Source organism: Periophthalmus magnuspinnatus, chromosome 13 (assembly GCF_009829125.3).
Source record: "Periophthalmus magnuspinnatus isolate fPerMag1 chromosome 13, fPerMag1.2.pri, whole genome shotgun sequence".
NCBI lineage: Eukaryota > Metazoa > Chordata > Actinopteri > Gobiiformes > Gobiidae > Periophthalmus > Periophthalmus magnuspinnatus.
The window spans coordinates 3,441,997-3,466,572 of NC_047138.1; the positions used below are offsets into that span (position 1 = coordinate 3,441,997).

Sequence of the window (24,576 nt, forward strand, 5' to 3'; positions counted from 1 at the left end):
TTCATTCTAGTTTCATTTGTTTCAGCTTCCTGTTATATCCAATTTCTTCCATAATTCAAAAGATATATTTTGTTTTAAATTGATAATCATTTTTAAAACAGTCCTAATTTTTCATAATTCTGAAACCAGTGGATTTATAAAGAACAAATTGTTTACTAAGAACGACTCAGCCTTAGTAACTACTTAATTAGTATCAGGGTATTCATTAACATGTTACTGAGTAAGAATCATTTTTCATCAACTGTTTGTCTATGTTTATGATTTAAGTCTTTCTTCATGCTTGACTAAGGCCAGTTAATTATGTAGTTTTTATGAACCGTTACCCAACCCTGTTATTGTGTTTTGTTTTCTATAGGATCCAGTAGTGGGCCAGGCCCTGACCTGCCTGAAGTCGTCCATGAGTGATCTGAGTAACACTTACACCACTGCCTTGATGGCCTACGTCTTCACTTTGGCTAAAGACGCCACAACCAGGGACCAACTGCTGCAGCACCTCGACTCAGTGGGACACAGAGATGGTGAGTGGTTTTACGAACATAGGGCTATTTACACAAGTGCAAGAGAAAACAGCATGGTCTTATGGGTAAAAATGTGTAGCAGAAATATGTGTTAAATAAAGACAAACATTTTGGTTTTAGAAAATAAATAAAAGTCTTTAAGGCAGAATGGCTATTAACATAAAATGCACACCAAAGCATTCCAGCAGAGCATGGCCTTTCCCTGAGTTTATATACATATATTTATATATATATTATATTTTTATATATTTTTCAGTAATAATTTAAAAGTTAAAAGTGTACACCTTAACGGCTGGAGACAGCAGAGGAGAGTGCTGTTATTAGTCATTTGTAAATGAGAAAAGAAGGTATAGAGCAGGGTGCCCAAACTCTTTTCACCGAGGGCCATATCTTGAAAAATATTCGACACGGAGGGCCACAGTGGTCAATATAGTGGATAATTCAGATGGTGCATTTAACATAGTTTTAACTTCATACTTTAAATAAGGCTTGAAATATTAATATTAGGTCTGTATAACAATGCAATGTGATATTATTTAGGTTATATTGGTAGGATTACTCAAATTTGGCATAAAAAGTACTGTTTAGATCAATTGGGCCAGTTCAATTGAAGGCCTGATGGCCAATAAAAATTTGTCTGAGGGCCACATTTGGCCCCCGGGCCATAGTTTGGACACCCCTGGAGGATATAGATAGGAAAAAATGAATACAATGTTGTTATTATTATTATTATTATTATTATTATTATTATTATTATTATTATTATTATTATTATTATTATTATTATAACACAAAAGAACTTGAAACACATGCTCCCTTGCTCAGAGGGGGCCTGACTCTCCACAGACGTGACTTGTAACTTTTCTGGTGGAGGGCACACCACCTACTCCATGCTGTTTTAGCATGAGTACAGCCATGGACTGCTTTAAAGGATAAACCTGGATAAAGAGAAATAATGTTGATGTCACTTTGATGTGTGTTTTTCACAGGTGGATTCCTCCATTGGTCGCAGAAGTCTGATGAAACCTCCGCCTCTCTTTCTGTGGAGATCAGCTCTTACGTGCTTTTGGCTAAACTCAGTTGGGCCCCCAACAAACAAGACCTGGGTTATGCCTCCCCAATTGTCCGCTGGTTGACCAAACAGCAGAACTACTACGGAGGCTACAGCTCCACTCAGGTGCCAAAATCTGATAAATAATTATGAAAAATATGTGTGAAATACATCATCTCCTGCCCCTAAAAACCTGGATGAAAGCCACTCACTCTACAGTGGATTTATAAATGATATGTAATATAATTGTTTCAAATATAATTATTTCAATTATGGCCCAGTAACTGTGATTAGGATTCATGCTTTAGCCCTCCTTTGTGTATTCATAATCTATAAATACCTTATCCAGTCTCGTTTTAAGTGTAATTTAGGCCTCATGTCGTCCGGGGTTAGAGCTGGTGGTTCTTGGAAAGCCAAATATTATATTAGGTGATGTGAAAAGTTTGAGAACCATTACTCTATAAAAAAGTATAAAAATGCATCCTGTATGTCATGAGACCACCCTGGTTTATTCCTCCTCTGAAATGATCCTCTTCCAGGACACAGTGGTCACTCTGCAGGCTCTGGCTCTTTACTCCGCTCTGGTCTACAGCCCTGAGGGTCAGAGCACAGTCACAGTTCAGTCTCCCAGTGGTCAGCTGACGTTTGAGGTGAACCAAAACAACAAGCTGCTGTATCAGGAGAAGATACTCAAAGACATGACCGGAACATACACTGTGGAAGTCAAGGGCAACACGTGCGCCGCCATACAGGTCAGCGAACACACCACAGCTACATTTACAGTGTGTCATAAAATATTGTTAGGGATTATTTAAAGGACACGTATTGTGGTTTTTTGAGCTTATATCAAAGTATATTTATTTTTCATTAATTGAAAGTCGTCTTTTCTGATCACTCAAAAATACTTGCCCCATTTTGCCCAGATTGTTGCATCACAGGTAAAAATCTTTTCCTGCCCAAGTCCATAAGCCATCACTGAAAATTCTGCAGTTAAATTGTGTTCACAACAAACACATAGCTCTGTTAGCGTAGCATTCATGGGGCCTAAGGGCTCAATTTGTTCATTCCCTTTGCTGACAGCAGAGGGAGCCCCAACGTTATTTTACATTAGAAATGTGAAATACTTATCTCAAGGTGACCAAAAGCATGTTTTAGGTTTAATTAAAACCACACAAATGCTCTTCATGCATGTTCTTCAGTTTTTGTTTTGATCATATATTCAGGTTTCTGTCAAGTACAACGTCCCACCCCCCGACGAGAAGTCGACCTTCAAAGTAGAGGTGATTCCAGAGGCCGACTGTGACAGCAACATTCTCAGACCCAGAGTAAACCTTAAGATCAAGTCCTCGTAAGATCTAAACTGCAGCTGATCTATATTTTAATATCGTATTTCATTTGTGTCCAGTAGTGACTGAATTTACTGTCATTCACAGTTACAATGGGGAACAGAATTCCACTAACATGGTCATCCTCGACATTAAAGTGCTCTCTGGATTCACTGTAGACTCTGAATCTCTAAAAGCAGTAAGTTATTGTACAAAATAAATGTGAAAGAATATAAGAAAATATTCTTTAACTGCCTGGGATTCATTTCACACTTGTCCTGGTTTGGTCCTGGTTTGGCCCTGGTTTGGTCCTGGTTTGGTCCTGGTTTGGTCCTGGTTTGGCCCTGGTTTGGTCCTGGTTTGGTCCTGGTTTGGTCCTGGTTTGGCCCTGTTCTTGTCCTTGTGTAGTTCTGCTTTAATCCAGATTTAGGTCTTGGTTTAGTCACAATTTAATGGATATGGATTAAGATTTTGTAGAAAAGAGAAAGCTTTTGTAGTTGATCATTTTACCCTTGGTTGTGGTTTACGGTAGTTTTAGTCCTATTTTAGACTTGTTTTAGCACAAGCGCTACATCATAAATGAGGCTCTGAATCAGGACAAGAACAGGATCAAACCAAGTCCTCATCAGGACTGGGCTCAAACCAGGACCAAACCAGGACCAAAACAGGACCAGAACAGGACCAAACCAGGACCAAACCAGGACCAAACCAGGACCAAAACAGGACCAAAACAGGACCAAAACAGGACCAAAACAGGACTAAACCAGGACCAAAACAGGACCAAAACAGGACCAAAACAGGACCAAAACAGGACCAAACCAGGACCAAACCAGGACCAAACCAGGACCAAACCAGGACCAAAACAGGACCAAACCAGGACCAAAAGTGTGCACACACACTTAGTCTAGACCTGTTTATATTCCTCTTACAGCTTCATCCTGGTTTTGTTTCTTGATTTAAATCTTAGCCTGTCATATAGTCACATTTTTCCATTAAAAAGTCTCTGTCCTTTTTAACATCTGTTGTTGTGTTTTTAGCTGAAAAAGTCACTAATGGTAGAGCGAGTTGAGCAGGACAAAGATCACATTATGGTCTATCTGACTGAGGTGAGTAAAAGCGTCTGACTGACCTAATAATAATAAAAAGTTTGAATGTAATAATTTGTCTGTTTTTCCTTCAAAAGCTTTTGAAGAACATACCCATCAATCACGAGTTACTGCTGATACAAGAACTCCCAGTGCACAACTTGAAGCCCGCTGTGGTTAGACTCTATGACTACTACCAGACAAGTACATCAAATGGATTTATTTATTGATGTAAATTGGCTTAAAATGATGTAGCCGATAGAGTTTGCAGTGAAGCTAAAATACTGTTTTACTCAAATTTCAGGTGACAAAGATGAGACTGAGTACATTTTCCCCTGTGTTTGAGGTAAGAGTCTTTACATGTGACGACTAAAATCTGAAAGCAGAATGTAGTTTGTTGTAGCAAAAATATTTATCTAATATCTTGACAAATGTAAGGACGTTTTCTGATGATTATTCTCTTCTAGTTTGAAGAATGAAGATTTATCATCTGAGTGTTTGAACTCTAAATTAAAAAGTACCTTTGTGATAAACATTTAATGTCCTGGTGTTACTATAGAAACAATATTACACTTGATGAAATATTTTTTTGTGAACAATAAACTGGTCCTCTGAGGCCACAGGCTGTCTGGTGATTGTTGTTTACTGTGGTTAATACATTGATTATAATTTAATACTTACTCTATTTTGCTCTAATATAAGTTCATAGGACTATTATAACTTTAACTGTTCAAGTTGTGTGTTAAAAATTATTTCACCTTCATGTAAACAAAACACACAAGTCCTATAGTGGGGGATGGTGGAAGTTTCTTGGGATTTGATTCAATGTAAATAAGAAATTGATTAATTAAAAGTGTAAGAATAAAATGGTTAAACTTAGTGTTTGAAATAGCTACATTTTAAATTTGAACTGGAGAAACCACCAAGGGCAGTGTATCAATTATTACACTAGATGGCGCTATTTTCCTCTTTTCTTTTGATTGTTTTTATTCACTGCAGTGATTGACAAACTTGAATTTAAGCTAAGTTAAAAAATAATTATTATAGCTAAGTTATAAACTATATCTATGTGTATATTAAATATATAAAATAAAATGTCCGTTGTGATTTTAGTACACGATACATATGTACTACACACATATGACTGACATATAACATGCAAACAAATATGAGTTATTATAAATACATGTTTTATTAATTAATGTATTAAATAAATTCATAAAGAATTCAGTTATTAAATTTCAGTTAAATAAACACAGAGAAAAACTCAAATTCAGTTTTATCTAGTCCCAAAAGATCAACAACTAATCCCTCAGATGAAAATTAATCTTATTTGTTTGTCTAAATCTGTCAGTCTGTTCCACACAGTCACAGTTCTCACTGACAAACTGATCTTTTCAAACTTGCCCTGACTCTCTGGACACAAGACACCTGCCGTTTCTACTGTGCATTCTTTTAAAAACTCTTCTTCGGAGAAAGGCTTGCTAGCTTTTGCTAATTTGAATGCTAGCGAAAAACCTGCCTTGGTACTTGACTCTTGAAATGCTGTTCACTGGTGAAAATGTAGCTGAGTCTGTAAACTGGCTGCCCTCTGAGCCGTAGCCTGTTGCTGTGTTGAATACTTGCTAGCATAGATGCTTCATAGCAAAGTGACGGCTGATACTGTATTCTTTGAAAACCGCGACAGTTTCTTGGCACATTAGACATACAGCCTTTGGTCGGACTTCAGTGAAAACATATTTTGTTGTCCACTCTGTACTCTGTACTGTCCACTTTTATTTTCTTTGATAAACAAATTTTAGCATAAGGGCTGATAAGAACAAGGTTTACCTTTCCCCTGTAGTGCCAATGTTTGCCCAAAAGATGGCGCACTTCAGCACATAATTTGGGGAAACATTGGTATTACAGGGGAAGGGTAAACTGAACAAGGTTCACCCTTACCTACTTTAATATAATATGGTCACGTTCGGCGGGCCGGATTAATTAGCCCAATGGGCTCCAGACTCCAGGATGGCAGGAATAGCCACCATGTAGTGTCTGCAGACAAAGAGACGCACACACTGTGAAAGTGTATTGTCTACATTAGTATTAATTATCAAGCCTTTTTCTTAGAATCTAGTAGAATTTTAGTATCACAATAACACAAGTAATAAGTAGATTTAAACTCCCCCAGTAATATAATGATATTTGTTACTTACGGTCCTGCCATGGCCTGACTCAGATATAGGCACACGACGGTCACAAACAGCCCCCATGTCTGCATCTGGATCCCAGGACGACCCATGACTGATCAGGACGGACAACAGTCTCATCAGCTGTTAAATAGTCTGTGAAAAGAGGACACACCCCCAGGACAGTTACTCCTCACTGACTAAACATTTGTAGAGTGGGTGGGTAGTTTTCTGTAAGAGACATAATGAAACTGTCAACAAGAAATTAGTAAAAAATCACTAGGGTCAAAAAAGTTTAGGTACATATTGGGTAATACTTTGTTTTATAAGAAAAGACAAAGTTCAAATCTGTCAACTGGACAAATTGTTGTAAGAGTGAAGACGTTTCACTGCTCATCCAAGACACTTCTTCAGTTCTGGTCTCAGAATAATATATAATGATTGAAACATTTTTTTTTCTGAAAACTAAACTGCGCTCCGGTGTTTATATTTTGCACTCTTTAAAATGATCACAGAGAAAAGATCCCTTTTCATCATTTATTGGGGTGCAGTAAAGTCATAACAGAAGAGCCCTGGTGAAAACAACAACAAATATAAAACCATTGTAGTGTAGATACAGTATAGATTATTTGTGGATTTAAGTTTACGGAGTATAAAAACAATAATGGCAACACTTACAGCAATAACACCGATCAACGTCCCGACAGCAGCACAGACACAAGTCTGGTGGCTGCTTCTCCACATACCTACTATGATTCAGTAGTCCGGCTTAAATTTGCCGCGCCCTACCTTGGAACTGGTCACGTGATTTCCGGGCAACCAAATAAATATTTACAATAAAACAATGAATAGTAATGTTAGTTGTCAATGACCAGATACTGTTATTTACAGTGAACACAAATAATTAAAGTGCAAGTGCTATACAAAAAAAACAGTGTTAAAAATGACATGCCCGCAACATATACTTGTCTAAATATCCTTCTTAAACGATTAGATGTGTTTTATTTCTAGTAGCTAAATATGTGCTGCTACATTTGTTTTTGAGTCGGGCAGTGGTGTGGACAGTGACGTGTTTACACCTGTGTGAAGGACCCCTCCCCTCCAGGTGCACTCTGGGAGCGCTGAGGCAGAGGGACATTTGAACAAACTAAAAGACTTATGTTAATGAAGTTAAGTGAAGGGACAAAGCATGAAGAGCTCAGAGGAGGATCGTTTTCGGGACAGGACTTTTCAGAGACTCAAAATATGTCCCCACTTTACCCCCCTGGACCTGCAGATAAAACAGAGAGGCTGGACTTGTATAATTGTGCAGACAGGACACACCTCAGAGGGACAGAGGACGCACCTCAGAGGGACAGAGGACGCACCTCAGAGGGACAGAGGACACACCTCAGAGGGACAGAGGACACACCTCAGAGGGACAGAGGACACACCTCAGAGGGACAGAGGACACACCTCAGAGGGACAGAGGAGGCACGTCAGAGGGACAGAGGACACACCTCAGAGGGACAGAGGACGCACCTCAGAGGGACAGAGGACGCACCTCAGAGGGACAGAGGACGCACCTCAGAGGGACAGAGGACAGCAGAGTTTATTACATTTATGGTAAGTTTAGACACCTGCTCCTCTCAGGTTCATAAAATCACATGTGGTGTGCCCCAGGGTTCCATTTTAGGTCCTATACTTTTTAACCTGTACATGCTCCCTCTTGGTGATGTCATCAGGAGACATGGAATCAGCTTCCACAGCTATGCAGATGATACACAGCTTGACATCTCCATGTCTCCTGATGACACCAGTCCATTGGACGCTCTTTTTAACTGTATTTTAGACATCAAATCCTGGATGGCAGAAAACTTCCTCCAGCTTAACCAGGACAAAACTGAGGTTTTAATCATCGGTCCTGAGGCCCAGAGAGAGAAACGTTTACCCAAATTACAGTCACAGTCTTTTAATCCATCATCACAAGTAAGAAACCTGGGCGTTATTTTTGACTCTGAGCTGACTTTTATTCCACACATTAAAAACATCACAAAAATAGTTTTTTACCATTTGAAAAACATATCCAGAGTCCGTCCCATTCTCTCTCGGGCCAACACAGAGACGCTGATGCTTTTATCACCAGTCGTATTGACTACTGTAATGCCCTGCTCTCTGCTCTTCCCAAAAAGGCGATTTCAGGTCTACAATTATTACAAAATTCAGCAGCACGTGTCCTGACTAAGACCAGGGGGCGGGGCCACATTACGCCGGTTTTAGAATCCCTGCATTGGCTCCCTGTGTGTTTCAGGATCGATTTTAAAGTTCTTTTACTGGTTTTTAAATGTCTTAATGGTCTTGGGCCTTCTTATCTTACAGAACTGCTTTTATCCTATGAACCCTCGCGGCCCCTGCGCTCCTCCGGCAGCAGGCTCCTAGTCATCCCCAAAGTCAGGACACACATGGAGAGGCCTCTTTCCAGTTTTATGGCCCCCGTCTATGGAACAGTCTGCCGGAGGACCTCAGGGCCACAGAGAACATTCAGGTTTTTAAAAGCAGGCTCAAGACCCATCTTTTTAGGATCGCTTTTGATTAGTATTTATCACTTTAGCTTACTTCTCTATTTATTCAGGCTGGCTAGTGTATGTTGATATCCATGTTTTACTTATGTCTTATTTACTTGTTTAAGCTTTGATTTATTTTATTATTAATTCATTTTATGATTTTAATGCACTGTTAATCACTTTGTGTTACATTTTTCTTGTATGAAAAGCGCTTTATAAATAAAGTTTGTTGTTGTTGTTGACAGATTTCATTTCATCTTTTGCTCTGGATCAGACCTGGACGACTGAAGGATTACACAGACGACCAGGTAGAAAGCTGAAATAAGTTTTATCTAATATCAGAGGAGGAGGATACAGACAGCAGGCACGTGCGCTGTTCCATTACAAAGGAGACTTCCAGTACTTATATCCCGAGAAAGGTACTGTCTATAGAAAGCTGCTCTGATAAGGAGGAGCCACAGGAGTTATTAGTAGGACTGAGATATCAATCTATAAACTTAGAGATGGTGAATCGTTCATGTCTAACCGTCAGTGATATGGTTGGGGATTTTGAATCAAAAGGTCTACAGCTAATCCTCTGTTTGGAGCAGAGTTCAAACTTTGGAAGAAGAAAACTGACACTGATTAAAAGTCTGTATTGTTTACTGTATGTGACCCAGTGTTAAAAACGCCATTTAAAACAAATACAGATTGATACACTTGGTTAAAATAACAATGGGAATGATTATTGATAAATAACATGTAAATATAAGTTAATAAATATGTTCATTTAAATATGATAAAAATAAAGAAAAATTTAAAAAAAAGTTTTAAAGATGTAATAAATAAACACACTGAGCAACCAATAGCAGTTTAGTCTGACTGACATTATCCAATCAGGTCAAGGTTGAGCTCTAGAGGCGCGCGCCCCTTTGCAGCACAAATCAATATAAAAACTAACTAAAGTATCATCATCATTCATGTTGGTGACAAACGTTTGTTAAAATAAAGTTGCTGTGCTCTTATGCTAACCTCCGCTAGCCTTAAGCTAACCTCCTCTAGCCTTATGCTAACCTCCGCTAGCCTTAAGCTAACCTCCTCTAGCCTTATGCCAACCTCCGCTAGCCTTATGCTAACCTTCACTAGCCTTATGCTAACCTCCGATAGTCTTTTTACAATAAAAATACCCTTTTTAGAGATCAAAACGATTAGCTGTGGGGTGTTGAACTAAATCCTTCATGTAACCTAAAGGGGCTGTGCACAATACTTGTATTTGTTTGTTAAAAAGTGTCATAATTGTGCTCGTTTTGGTTGTAGCACGTCTTCCCGTTAGCCTGTTGTGCTAACGTGGTTCAGAGCGCTGTACAAATGACCCCTGAAAGTCGAGTGCAATTTCTTGTCACTTTGTTATTATTTTGGTGCATATTATTAGACCTAAAAGCCATAGTGTATTTGTAATGCACTTTAAAACTATTTTGTGTTATTTTAAATACGTATTGACTACGCACTCTAAAAAATTATATATCTAATAATTACCACATTTAAGCCATTTATTTTGGTTTATTCTTATGGTAATTTTATAAGAGTGAATATTTTGAAATTTGTTGTACATCATGTATATTATTTTGATGTAAACAATAGCAAAAGAGTCGTATAGCGATATACTGCGTTATTTTAAGCGACTTCATTCTAGTCTTGTCTTTAGGTCAGATTTCTTTGTTGGATCAGAATTGAGGACTGCAGACAGAACTGCAACATGCAGAGGAGAAAGGATCATTTTCCAGGACTGGATGTCAAGCCCCAGCTCAAAGAGTCGAACAAACTGGTAGTTTGTAAATTGACTGGTTACAAACACAGTGAACACTGAAAGAACATTGAACAGAAAGTAACAGACATTGAAACAGACTTAAAGGACTATACCATACCTGGGTATATTTTATTTGTCCCAGGTGTATTTTATTTGTTTGTAAAACAAACTTTTATTCTTTGTAAAATAATATTTGAATCCACTCATAATTCTACTACTAATGAAAATGATTTTTCACTTTAACTCAAAGTGTTGTATGTGTCCTCTGTTATTCTTTTGGGCTCCTTCATATCTAGAGTCTGTCTGATCTGGTCTATCCTTCTTTTCACTCTGGTCTTAATGCCAGAGTGAAAGGAAGTTGCCATATCCAAATACTGTACTACAAAAAGGTACAGAAACACCTTAAGTGCTACAAGTACGTTCATGAAATTATTACCAAGAGCCATTTTAATTTGTTTTAAAAAGACAAAAAAAATTCATTTGAACATTGAGACTGATTTATGTGTGTGTGTGTGTGTGTATGTATATATATATAAGTGTGTGTGTGTGTGTGTATATATGTATGTTTATATATATATATATATATATATATATATATATATATAAACATTGAATGTTTTTATATTTATAAAGATATCTATTTAATATGAAGGGAAAAAAACCTAATAATCGCTCAGCCCTCGCCATTAGGATTTGAATCGACTTAAAAATGTCTATTTAACCATAAAATATATCAGGGTAACTCTATATTAGATCTCTACTCTACACATATCAGCTGTTGAAAACATGTTATTGTTTAAATGTCCTATACATTTACATGGATCATTACATCGTCATGGTGCTGTGATGCCACTGGCCGTCGCCGTGGCGTTTTGAGGGCCGTATTCTAGAATACTAGTTTGTTCCCGCGGTCAGTAGTAGGTAGTATGTGTCAGTGCACATGACTTATATGTCATTTGTACTGACGCCTTCAACGGAGACACACGTGTTTTGAGAGCTCAGAGCAATTTTTTGGTGAAAATCTGTTTTGACCCAGGTTTGATTGTAGTAGCAACTATGTCATCTTGGGACAACTATGAGACCTCTGGTGCAGCAGGTAAGTACATAAAAATCACACTGAGTTCACTGAAGAAAAATATAAAACACCAGTGTCTTGTCACGTCTACTCAACTTTTTGTGGAAATATGTAGGTTTTAATGTAAGAAACAACCACCCACTTCCCTAAAAGTGCATTTAACACAATATGGAAGTAAATTTGATATGAAAATCGATGTTAACTGAGATCCAGAGTGGAAAGTAACTCTTACTTTCTTCTGTAGTAGTTGTAGCAATAGTAGTAGTAGTAGCTGTAGTAGCAGCAGTAGTAGTAATAGTAGTAGTAGTAGCGAGAGTACTAAATGTGATTTTAATAAGATAACAGTGGTAGATGTTCAGTGCATATGATTTAACCCTGATGAAGTCTTGTCTCATCCACAGCACCTAAGCCCAGTTTAGAGGTCACCATCGGTCAAACCTTGCTGGGACTGACCGACGCTTACGCCATCCAGGACTGGATCGGTGAGGGGTGCTTCGGCCGCATAGCCAAGTGCCGGGCCACGGACCGTAATCAGACTGTGGCTGTTAAGATCTTGAAAGATGAACAGCTTGGAAGCATGGAGGGCGAGGTATGTACTGGTCTCATTTTAAGATGGTCAAAAAGAGTCACACGTTTCTGTCCTGACTCACATTTTTTTGTAAAGATTTAATTTAGTATTGGCAGAAGTGGTAGAGGAGCCAAAAACTAATTGAATTAAAAGGACAAAACATGACTAATATTTTCAGAGTATCCCAAAAATGACAAATAGACAATTTTTCACACAATCCAGATGAAACATATTACTGTAGAACTAAACAATCAAAATAACTATTTGCTGAGTCTAATCCAGGCGGTGACTTTATGTATTTAATATTATGCTATTTGACTTCACAGTTTTAACTCAGAGTTGTGTCTCTTTAGATATCCATGATGGAGGAGCTCAGTGTCCTCGACCCCGTCCGCACTAACATCGTGCACTTTGTGGAGCAGTTCGACTTCATGGGTCTGCAATGTGTGGCCTTTGAAATGCTCGAAATAGACCTGTATTCTTTTATGATAAACAGGGACTGTGAACCGCTCGCACTCAACGAGATCCGGCCTATTGCCCACCAGGTACTGAAGGATTCATTACAAATTATAGTGATCTAGTTCATATTAAACTCACTTTTTATTCAATTTCTTGCATCCCAGTTATTTACAATTTTAAGTTCAACCACATTTTTTACTTTTTATCAATTCAAATGACACTAACTTTCTTCATCTTTTGTCTCTGCAGTTGTTGGTGGCTTTAGACGCACTTAAAGGCCTCGGTATCATGCATACTGACATTAAACCTGATAATGTCATGTTCACTAACCTGGAGGACGAGCCTTTAAGAGTCAAGTTAATTGACTTTGGAGAGGCCAGAAAAACCTCCCAAGCAGAACTGGGATCCCAACTCCAGCCGATTGGATACAGGTACGAGGATATCAGGAGGAATATAGTGGGCTAGGACGTGTAAAGGATCTTGTTTTTAGTAATATTATACAGATCATAAGTCATTGTGAACTGCAGTATTGATCTAAAACAACAGATAGTATAGATACAAGTCAACTTACTTCCAAAAAACACTCTTTTTATAATGACATCTCACCACAAGCAGCAGATTTTCATTTACGCAACATTTTTAACTCATCTTTTTCACACGTTTCCTTTAAATTGTGACCAGAGACCATGACTAACCAGGACTAAACCAGGACCAACTCGGACTAAACCAGGACTAGTTTGAACTTGGTCTAATTGTGTTGTTTTCCAGGGCTCCCGAGGTCACACTTGGTCTCCCGTTCACAGAGGCCATTGATGTGTGGGGACTTGGCTGCGTTCTGGCCTGCCTGTATCTGGGTGACAACTTGTTCCCTGTCACCTGCGACTACCAAGCTGTAAAACGCATGGTGGCTTTACTGGGACTACCCCCAGACCACCAGCTGCAGGCGGGACAGTACAGCACAAGCTTCTTTACTGAAGACCAGCACACATGGAGACTTCTGGTACTTGTTTGTTTGTAGTGAACATTGAACTATTGTATTTTGATTTGAGATTTCCAAAGCAATTTCACTCACACGCTTGTCATTTTATAGACTCCAGAAGAATATTGTGAAATAAATGACACCACCACTGAAGAGGAGGACACATTCTATGATGTCCCCAGCTGCTTGGATGGCCTCGTCAGTGTAAGTCTCCATCATCGATCAACCCTCACCTCATAAAGCAGATCTGTGTTTCACTGAGTCTAACCAGTGTTTGTTTTGTAATGTACAGAGTCATCCAGAAAACTCCTCTGCCAAAGTGGAGGACAGGAAGGCCTTTATTGACCTCCTGAAGGGGTTGCTGAGTGTGACTGGAGAGCAGAGACTCACTCCCAGTCAGGCGCTCCAGCACTCCTACATCACAATGTCTCATCTGAAAGACCCTCAGCTCCAGGGATAGTAAGTGTGCAAAGACCTCAGACATTTATGTTAAAACTCAAATAGTGTGTGGATACTGACTTGTGTGTGTGTGTTTTTCAGTTTGATGATCTCAGAGGAGTTGATGATGGTCTGTCCGGCGGCGAACTCATTGCCAAGTCCCCCGGAGGATCAAGAGTGTGTCTCCGAACCAACAGTTAACTTCCAAACAGATGCTCCAGATCCATCAACTGACCAAGACTCTGGCGTCGGGTCCCTTTGTGGACAAACGTCTCGTGCTCCCTCACTCACAGCACCTGGCAGCAGCGGGGATGAGCGTGAGCCGATTTATTATTCAGACATCTCTGAAGTCATCCATTGGTCTGAAAACACAAGTGTGAGTCCGGTGGCGAACTCATTGCCAAGTCCCCCGGAGGATCAAGAGTGTGTCTCCGACGCAACTTTTAACATCCAAACAGATGCTCCAGATCCATCTACTGACCAAGACTCTGGCGTCTGGTCCCTTCCTGGACAAATATCTCGTGCTCCCTCACTCACAGCACCTGGCAGCAGCGGGGATGAGCGTGAGCCGATTTATTATTCAGACATCTCTGAAGTCATTCATTGGTCTGAAAACACAGATCTGACCGTCCAAGTAGAGGACATGGACGACACTCCAGTGGCCAAACCCCCGAAGCGTTCTTTTTTCCGGAGAGTTCGTAGAGTCCTACGGAGAGTCGTGGACACATTGTTTTGTTGTGTGCATTTGCAAGAAGACTAAGTCTTCTTGCAATTTTTATTATTTTATTTTATTATTATTTCTTCTTGCAATTTTTATTATTTTATTTTATTATTATTTCTTCTTGCAATTTTTATTATTTTATTTTATTATTTTTATTTTATTATTTCATTTTTATTATTAATAAATTTATTATTATTGCATCATTCACTTGTTCTGGTCTCATTTTGTCCTTGACAGATGTTACAGACAGATGTATAAATATTTTTGGTCTCCATTAAGTACAGCCACAAGTGGGAAGAAATATTAAACTACTCGAGTAAAGGGTGGAATGATGAAAAGTGGGTTGTTACTAGTTGGTTGTATATTTACGGTGCAGTGCCTGTTCTTACGACTGTAGTCTAGTCTAGTGGACTATAAAAAGTAATCATAGTCATATTTTAAGAGTTATCTGAACCATAGAGACATTTTAGAGAGTAGCATTATTAAATCAAAACTTTATTTCCTTATTTCAACCTTTATGTTGTTAAAAGTATATTTTAAGTCTCAGTGTACAATAGACATAATAGTTTGAGTCAACTATTAATGTAATCGTTAGTTGCAGCTCTAGTCAACAAAATATTGAACTGGACAAGATGATATAATGCTTCAATAAAAATATATTATTTCCCCGTGGACCTGCCTATGACATTTCCATCGACTGTGTGATCTGATTTGAACAGAGCTGAACCGCAGTCACAGGTCCCCACAGAACTGCCCCAGCTGTGAGTCAGGTTCCACTGCTGCAGCATCACTAATGTGCCCTGGGTGAGCCGCAATATGAATTAAACACAGTGTAGAGAGCGAGGGCTAGGCTAACGCTAACATCCTTGAAAGAACCCCGTGTGCATAATAATAACACGATTCACTGCATCACAATGAGCGACAAGAGAGGCTTCAAAGAATGACTTCAAAGACCCATCTCTATTTTGTCTTTCAAAAGTATTCAAAAAGCTAGTTAATGAACAGCTTATAGAACACTTGGAGTCACAAATATTTTGAATCCGATGCAATCAGGTTTTAGGGCGAGGCACAGTTGTCTGACTGCAGCAGTGAAAGTCCTAAATGACATTGTTTCTGCTATTGACAGCAAGGAGTATTGTGTGGCTATTTTTGTGGACCTAGCCAAGGCTTTTGATTCTGTGGACCAAGGCATCTTACTGGACAGACTAAAAGAGACTGGTTTTTCAGACAGTGCTATAGCCTGGTTTAAAGGCTACTGCTCTGGGCGTGTACAATCTGTGAGAATGGAGGGGCTCTTATCAGAACCTTTACCTCTCGTTAAAGGTCTTCCGCAAGGTTCCATTCTCGGACCCACTCTATTCAATATTTATATAAATAATATCATTCATGCTGTGGGGGAATCTCACTTACACTTGTACACGGACGACACAATCCTTTATACGCACAGCCCTTGTCTTAACACTAGTGTATCTATTCAATTCAATTATTTTTGTAACGCCCAAAATCACAACAACAGTTGTCTCGAAGGGCGTTCATGTTTTGGTTGATGGGGGAAACCGGAGTACCCGGAGGAAACCCATCCAGATACGGGGAGAAACATGAAAAACTCCACACAGAAAGGCCTGGGCGACCCGGGGATCCAACCAAACCCTCTTGCTGTGAGGCATGAGCCACTCAGCCACCGTGATATACACACAAAAACAAAACAACAGGAAAAATCAGACAAAACAAGAAAAATCGGCCAGGCGAGGAGGAGGAAGACCAGACTTTCTGCTTTTCCAGTATCTCTGCTTCAAAATAGCTTCACTCTCCTGCAGCATGCTTTTTCTGAACTTCACTTAACTCTAAATGTGCAAAAAACAAAAGGCATGATCTTTGGCAGAAAACTCCCTCAGAATATCTGTCTAAATATTGTGACCCTGGACGGTGCAGAAATAGAATTTGTCAAGCATTATAAGTACCTTGGTGTATGGCTAGACTCGTCCCTAAATTTTGAAATGCACATTAATAGTCTGCTTACTAAAGTGAAATCACGAATAGGCTTCTTATACCGTAACAAAGCATCCTTCACACACTCTGCTAAAGAGCTGCTAGTTAAAGCTACAGTCCTTCCTATTTTATGGTGACATACTTTATAGATCTGCATCAAAAACTTTGCTCCACAAGCTGGATGTTCTTTATCATTCAGCCATTCGTTTTGTTACTGGTGCAGCGTTCAACATTCACCACTTTAGGCTTTACTCTCTGCTCAAGTGGCCATCTCTTCACACCCGCAGACAAACTCACTGGTTCATTTTCATTTACAAAGCTTTACTGGGTATGACCCCCTCATATCTCAGTTCACTGCTAAATATCCACAGCTCCAGCCGTGCACTCCGCTCCAACAGATACATACAGCTGTCAGTACCAAAGCTCGCACAGCCTTAGGCCAAAACTCATTTCAGTTCTCTGCAGCAAGTGACTGGAACCATCTACAGCAGGATTTAAAACTTGGTTCTTTTGTTTCTCTGTTTTTAAAAGCTCAATCTGTTTAATTTTAAAAGATCACTGCATGTTTTTAACCACTATTCTATCCTCCCCTCTTAAAGTTTTATTCTTTGATTTGTGAATTGTGTTTGTGTTTTATGTGTTTCACTGAAGCTGCCTATCCAGGTCGTCATTGTAAATGAGAAGTTGTTCTCAATTGACCCACCTGGTTAAACATTGAATAAATAAAATAAATAAATAAATGTTTTAAGTATCTAGACATTTTTGTTTTTTAATGTATTTATTTCACTGCGCTTCGGTCCCATAGTCGTGGTTGTAGTAGTAGTAATAGTTGTAGTATTGGAGTAGGAGTAGTAGTTGCATTAGTGGAAGCAAGAGAAGCTGCCATAGTATCTAATTTGTATCAGTTACAACAGTATTGTAGTATTTTTGGCATTTGCTGCAGTAGTGGTAGTAAGAATACTTGTTTACCTACATTCATTCACTTCCTTTGTTGAGTACTTTTACTTCTAGTTGAGCAATACTTTGAAATGATATGAATTAAACAGAATAAAGTCTCTGTATGCCGGGCTCTCTCGGGGCTGTCCGCAGAGAGGAACCTGCCTGAAGGTTGGAGCTCTTAAATCTTTTATCATTGCTGAGGCCACAACCAGGACTGGACCAGGGCCATCCATCCAGGGCCAATGCTCACTGTTAATTGCTGTTCAAGTACTTTTGAAAATGAAGTAACCTTTTAAACCTCATCGCAACAGAGTAGAGGGTCTATGTTGACACACTTAATATTATCACTTTAGTAGAACCAATTATGACAGTGATAGGGCTGATTTTATATCTACACAAACACACTATTACAGACAATCTGCATTGAACACTTGAATTTTCGCTAAAAATGTCACTTCCTGTTCTGAAATCTGACAAATTTAATACTTATTAGTGAACCAACCAACTCCCAATAATTTGCTGTTTTGGGACAAAGATACTTATGATAAAACTGTCTTCAATTATTGTTTTTAGGGAGATAAACTGGTCCCTCTTGCAACTACTGACTGTCTTTTCAGCACAATATTGTGTCCAAATCTCAGAAAGCATCCTAACGAAATGATATATTATATATTTAGGTATATATATAACTGAATAAATGCAAGATTAACTGAGGCAAACAGGTGATGGACCACTTCAAGATGGTGCATGTCTAAATAAAAATGATAAGGAAATAATTACAATTACTTACTAGTCATAATAGAGGCTGGTTTTCAGTAATTTACACCTTAAATCTTGATGTTACAGAATAAAAATGTTAGTTTACCTGACCTCAGTCTCAAAGATGTCACACTGCAACAAGAACAAGACCAGGTCAAATCATTTATGGTCAGATAATGTCACAAATTGCTAATCTCAAAGGACGACATTCCTCTTTTCTGTATTTCTGATCGATTGATAAACATCGCAGAGGATAAGAAACTATTCAAACAAACAGGTTGAGTTAAATGTTTTTCAGAGACCTTAGATGACTTCAGTGTAGCTACGACACTCTCCACGTGTCCAGCGTAAACATCCTGAAATGAACTGACAAAACGAAACTCAAAAGTCCACAGCTTTAACATGATATTTACTATGAATATTTTAAATAACTCTTGTTTTTCCAGGGAGATGCATCGGTTTGTCTGTCTGAATAATAGTAAATGGTGAAGGAGCAACTCTGATGTCACCTTTTTTTTTTTTTTTTTGGAGTAAAATGCAAGCCCCTGGGGCTAAACTGGAGCTGAAATGGGGCTAAACTGAGTCTAAACTGAGTCTAAACTGAGGCTAAACTGAGTCTAAACTGAGTCTACACTGGAGCTAAACTGGTGCAAAACTAGAGCAAAACTGGAGCTAAAGTGGAGCAAAAGTGGAGCAAAACGAGCTAAACTGGTGCAAAACTGGAGTAAAACTAGAGCTGAATTGGTGCAAAACTGAAGCAAAACTGGGGCAAAAGTGAAGCTAAACTGGAGCAAAACTGGTGCAAAACTGGAGTAAAACTGGAGCTAAACTGGTGCAAAACTGGATTTGCACGCTACAGACAGAGAACAAAGTGAAGAACAAAATTCACTACAAGCAGCACAAAGGTGGAATATATTGATGCACGAAAAGTTAACACAGGAAATCCAAATTCTATACAATTCCCATTATAACAAATACAACAGGGTGGATGGGGAAAAAACACACAGTGCACTCATGGATCCCAGCTGCATATGTGCTGTAGAGACTGAAGACGAGCATCCAGGTCTATGTTTGAAAACTGGAGAGGGACATGATGGACTGAAGTGGCCAACAAAGACAATCTACAGAACTTATGACCCGTCCAATCCCTTTTACACAGTCACCAGACGGAGCAAGTCAAGAGAAAAAGTGATGTATACTTGAAATACAATAAGACATCAAATTAACAGTTATGTAGGCATGTTGTTCCTTTACTTACAGTGTACTTAGCCTATTACAAATTTTACTTTTCTTATAAAATCCTTTACTTTAGGGCTTGGGTAATAATCACTGAAAGCAGAACTGAAAAGAAAACCACTGTAGAAATATCTAAGATGGAAAACAACGCTCCTCTGTTTTTATTATCAATTTGGTTTATTTTCATGAATTAGGCTGACTAGAAGAAGAAGATACGAAGATAAAATACAAAATAATAGTGCATGTACTTGTGGCATACTCCTTTATCAGGCCAAACAGTCTCTCACTCAGCAATAGTAATTTATTCTTGAGAAATAATTTACCTTTTCACCAAGAACTCTGTGACATTTCAAGGAGTTGCTCATTAAATGACAGTGGAGACGAGGTCCACTGAACTGCACCACTACGCACATTCATTCATTTCCTCCTGATATCACTTTTACTATGCTGAAGAATATCTTTACTGCAAAAGACGAGAGCCCAGAGGAGCGGGGACACTGGGCCAGTAAAGTGGAGTTTCTTCTCGCTGTGGCTGGAAATGTAGTCGGCCTCGGGAATGTTTGGAGATTTCCTTATCTTTGCTACAAAAATGGAGGAGGTAAGTGAGAATGATGATGAATGATATCCCATTGTCTGTTAGCAAAGGAACTGTTCACCTGTATGCAGATGATACAATTTTATATTCCTCTGGCCCTAGCCCTGAAATAGTCAATCAAAATTTACAAGAAAGATTTCTTAATGTAGAGAAAGCCTTTTTGCAACTGGACTTAACACTAAATGCAAAAAAAACAAACAAAAAAAAACAAGGGCAATCTGGTTTAGCCGCATTAAAACTGCTAATCCTCATAAACTTTTTCTTAGCACAGCAGATGGAACCACCCTTGAGCAGGTTACAGATTATAAATATCTGGGAATCTGGCTAGATAGTACGTTAGCTTTCCAGCAGCACATCGCTGTCTTACAGGCAAAGGTAAAGGCTAAATTGGGTTTTTTGTACAGAAACCGCTCCTGTTTCACAATCCCAGCTAAACGTGCCATTGTTGAGATGTCCATTCTTCCACAATTTGACTATGGCGACATCATTTATCGACATGCTTCCAAAAGTAACCTTGCAAAATTAGATACCATTTATCATTCTGTGATCCGTTTTATTACACATGCCCCTTTAGGACACATCACTGTCGCTGTACACTCAGGTGAGCTGGCCCTCACTGCGGTCTCGCCGGAATATGCATTGGCTTATGTTTGTCTATAAAACCATGCTAGGGCTCACACCTTCTTATCTAAGTCAGCTGCTCGTACAAGAGTCTCCCTCCAGATACAACACTCGGTCCTCACAGCTCATCAAACTGAAAGTTCCTAAGTCTAGGTCTTCTCTTGGCCTCATGTCATTTCGATGCGCCGCTGCTAATGATTGGAATTTGGCTCAAAGCTCACTTAAACTGGACTCCTTCATTTCTCTTTTTGCTTTTAAATGTAAACTGAAGGTAATTTTTAAAGACATGTGTAAATGTTTTACTAATGATACGAAAGGAGATTTTTAATGACAGATGTAAATGTTTGTTTTATATTTTAATGAAATGATATGAGTCTAATTGTGTTAACTCCCCTTCCCCTTCCCTTGGCTGCTCTGGCCCAGGCCATCATTGTAAATAAGAATTTGTTCTTAATGTTTTGCCTGGTAAAATAAAGGTTAAATAAATAAAATGTGTGTTTTAACTGAACATATGTTTTTATGTGTATTTTGCCATTTCAGGTGCATTTTTGGTGCCTTATTTGGTGTTTGTGGCAACCTGCGGCGTTCCCCTGTTTCTTCTGGAGACTGCAATGGGACAGTACACCCAGGAAGGAGGTGTCACCTGCTGGAGGAAGCTCTGCCCTTTGGCTGAAGGTATCTAGAACTAAATAAAAATATAAATATAATGCTGAAAACAGTAGCAACACATTAATGTTTAAACAGACAAGAATGAGAGAGGAGTTTAGATGTGGAGCCCTGGTAATGGTAAACTGCTCATTAGGTTCAGTGTGAATGACTCGTATCCAAGCGACCAGAACAAGCAAAATGAATGACGACCGTATGATGAGCTAAAATAGTAACTTTAAAGCAAACTATGAACTGTGCGTTTCAAAAAGATTTATCATAGACAAGCCAAGCGTATCTGTAGAGCACAATTCATACACAAGGTAATTCAAAGTGTTTTACAGAATAAGAAAGACATTAAAATCACAATACAACAAATCAAAACATAAATAATCACAAATAATCATCATAAAATGAACATTAAAGGAGAAAAGTGCAGAATAAAACCCTTTCAGTCACATGCACAGATAAACAGAACAGTTTGAGTCTGGATTTAAACAGTGTCAAAGTCGAGGCCTGAGTCACATCTTCAGGAAGAATGTTACAGGTTTTAACTGCACAAAACTGAAAGGCTGATTTGACATTTTTAGTCCTGGTTTAGTCCTGGTTTAGATTTTGTTTAGTCCTGGTTTAGTCCATGTTTAGTCCTGGTTTAGTCCTGGTTTGGTCCTAGAATAGACTTTAAAGCAGCTCTGCTTGTGTATAAGTCTCTCCATGGCCTAGGTCCAAAGTTCATCTCTGACATGTTAGAGCCACATGAACCATCTCACACACTGAGGACTTCAGGGACCGGCCTCCTGCTGGACCAGAGTCAGGACTAAACATGGGGAATCAGCGTTTCAGTTTTATGCAGCTAAAACCTGGAACATTCTTCCTGAAGATGTGAGACAGGCCTCTACTTTGACAATGTTTAAATCCAGGCTCAAAACGGTTCTGTTTATCTGTGCAGACGACTGAGAGGTTTTTATTCTGCCTCTTCTCCTTTAATGGTAAATTTATGATGACAAAAGAAACATGGACTGATGGACTTTTATTAGACATAGTAAAGTGACAGGAAAGTATTTGAGAAGTGACAGGAAAGTTTTTTGTAAAGTAATGGGAAAGTTCTTAAACTGAGCAAGACAGTGTTTAAAGAGTGAGAGAGAGAGTTTTTAAAGGGGCAAACGAGTGGGTTATTTATCTTTTCATTTGTGTGATTTTAATGTCTTTCTTATTCTGTGAAGCACTTTGAATTACCTTGTGTATGAATTGTGCTGTACAAATAAACTTTCCTTGCCTAGTTTAGCTCTGGTTTAGTCCCGGTTTAGTCCTGGTTTAGTCCTGGTTTAGTCCCGTTTTAGTCCTGGTTTAGTCCCATTTTAGTCCTGGTTTAGTCCATGTTTAGTCCATGTTTAGTCCTAGTTTGGTCCTGTTCTGGTCCTGGTTTGGTCCTGGTCTGGTCCTGGTTTGGTCCTGGTTTGGCCCTGTTCTTGTCCTTGTGTAGTTCTGCTTTAATCCAGATTTAGGTCTTGGTTTAGTCACAGTTTAATGGATATGAGTTAAGATTTTGTAGAAAAGAGAAAGCTTTTGTAGTTGATCATTTTACCCTTGGTTGTGGTTTACGGTAGTTTTAGTCCTATTTTAGACTTGTTTTAGCACAAGCGCTACATCATAAATGAGGCTCTGAATCAGGACAAGAACAGGATCAAACCAAGTCCTCATCAGGACTGGGCTCAAACCAGGACCAAACCAGGACCAAAACAGGACCAGAACAGGACCAAACTAGGACCAAAACAGGACCAAAAATGGGACCAAACCAGGACCAAACCACGACCAAACCAGGACCAAACCAGGACCAAACCAGGACCAAAACAGGACCAAACCAGGACCAAACCAGGACCAAAAGTGTGCACACACACTTAGTCTAGACCTGTTTATATTCCTCTTACAGCTTCATCCTGGTTTTGTTTCTTGATTTAAATCTTAGCCTGTCATATAGTCACATTTTTCCATTAAAAAGTCTCTGTCCTTTTTAACATCTGTTGTTGTGTTTTTAGCTGAAAAAGTCACTATTGGTAGAGCGAGTTGAGCAGGACAAAGATCACATTATGGTCTATCTGACTGAGGTGAGTAAAAGCGTCTGACTGACCTAATAATAATAAAAAAGTTTGAATTTAATTTGTCTGTTTTTCCCTCAAAAGCTTTTGAAGAACATACCCATCAATCACGAGTTACTGCTGATACAAGAACTCCCAGTGCACAACTTGAAGCCCGCTGTGGTTAGACTCTATGACTACTACCAGACAAGTACGTCAAATGGATTTATTTATTGATGTAAATTGGCTTAAAATGATGTAGCCGATAGAGTTTGCAGTGAAGCTAAAATACTGTTTTACTCAAATTTCAGGTGACAAAGATGAGACTGAGTACATTTTCCCCTGTGTTTGAGGTAAGAGTCTTTACATGTGACGACTAAAATCTGAAAGCAGAATGTTGTTTGTTGTAGCAAAAATATTTATCTAATATCTTGACAAATGTAAGGACGTTTTCTGATGATTATTCTCTTCTAGTTTGAAGAATGAAGATTTATCATCTTGAGTGTTTGAACTCTAAATTAAAAAGTACCTTTGTGATAAACATTTAATGTCCTGGTGTTACTATAGAAACAATATTACACTTGATGAAATATTTTTTTGTGAACAATAAACTGGTCCTCTGAGGCCACAGGCTGTCTGGTGATTGTTGTTTACTGTGGTTAATACATTGATTATAATTTAATACTTACTCTATTTTGCTCTAATATAAGTTCATAGGACTATTATAACTTTAACTGTTCAAGTTGTGTGTTAAAAATTATTTCACCTTCATGTAAACAAAACACACAAGTCCTATAGTGGGGGATGGTGGAAGTTTCTTGGGATTTGATTCAATGTAAATAAGAAATTGATTAATTAAAAGTGTAAGAATAAAATGGTTAAACTTGGTGTTTGAAATAGCTACATTTTAAATTTGAACTGGAGAAACCACCAAGGGCAGTGTATCAATTATTACACTAGATGGCGCTATTTTCCTCTTTTCTTTTCTTTGATTGTTT

At 38.7% G+C, this 24,576-nt stretch overlaps 1 protein-coding gene across 3 annotated transcripts in view; it reads left to right on the top strand.

The window, feature by feature from the left end:
• The window catches only part of LOC117380106 (alpha-2-macroglobulin-like protein 1), a 40,270-nt gene extending 16,194 nt beyond the window's left edge, over positions 1 to 24,076 (top strand). For 2 of the 3 annotated variants that reach the window (XM_055225853.1, XM_055225854.1), the window contains exons 28-36: positions 356 to 518; positions 1,508 to 1,695; positions 2,109 to 2,321; positions 2,793 to 2,917; positions 3,003 to 3,093; positions 3,932 to 4,000; positions 4,078 to 4,183; positions 4,284 to 4,325; positions 4,447 to 4,601. In XM_055225853.1, the coding sequence (XP_055081828.1) occupies positions 356 to 518; positions 1,508 to 1,695; positions 2,109 to 2,321; positions 2,793 to 2,917; positions 3,003 to 3,093; positions 3,932 to 4,000; positions 4,078 to 4,183; positions 4,284 to 4,324 (996 nt within the window). In that variant the 3' untranslated portion in view covers position 4,325; positions 4,447 to 4,601. Of the gene's footprint in view, positions 1 to 355; positions 519 to 1,507; positions 1,696 to 2,108; positions 2,322 to 2,792; positions 2,918 to 3,002; positions 3,094 to 3,931; positions 4,001 to 4,077; positions 4,184 to 4,283; positions 4,326 to 4,446; positions 4,602 to 23,539; positions 23,609 to 23,683; positions 23,790 to 23,889; positions 23,932 to 24,052 lie in introns of those variants that run through there. The other variant, XM_055225852.1, reaches the window with a different exon arrangement.
• Positions 24,077 to 24,576: the final 500 nt, after the last annotated feature.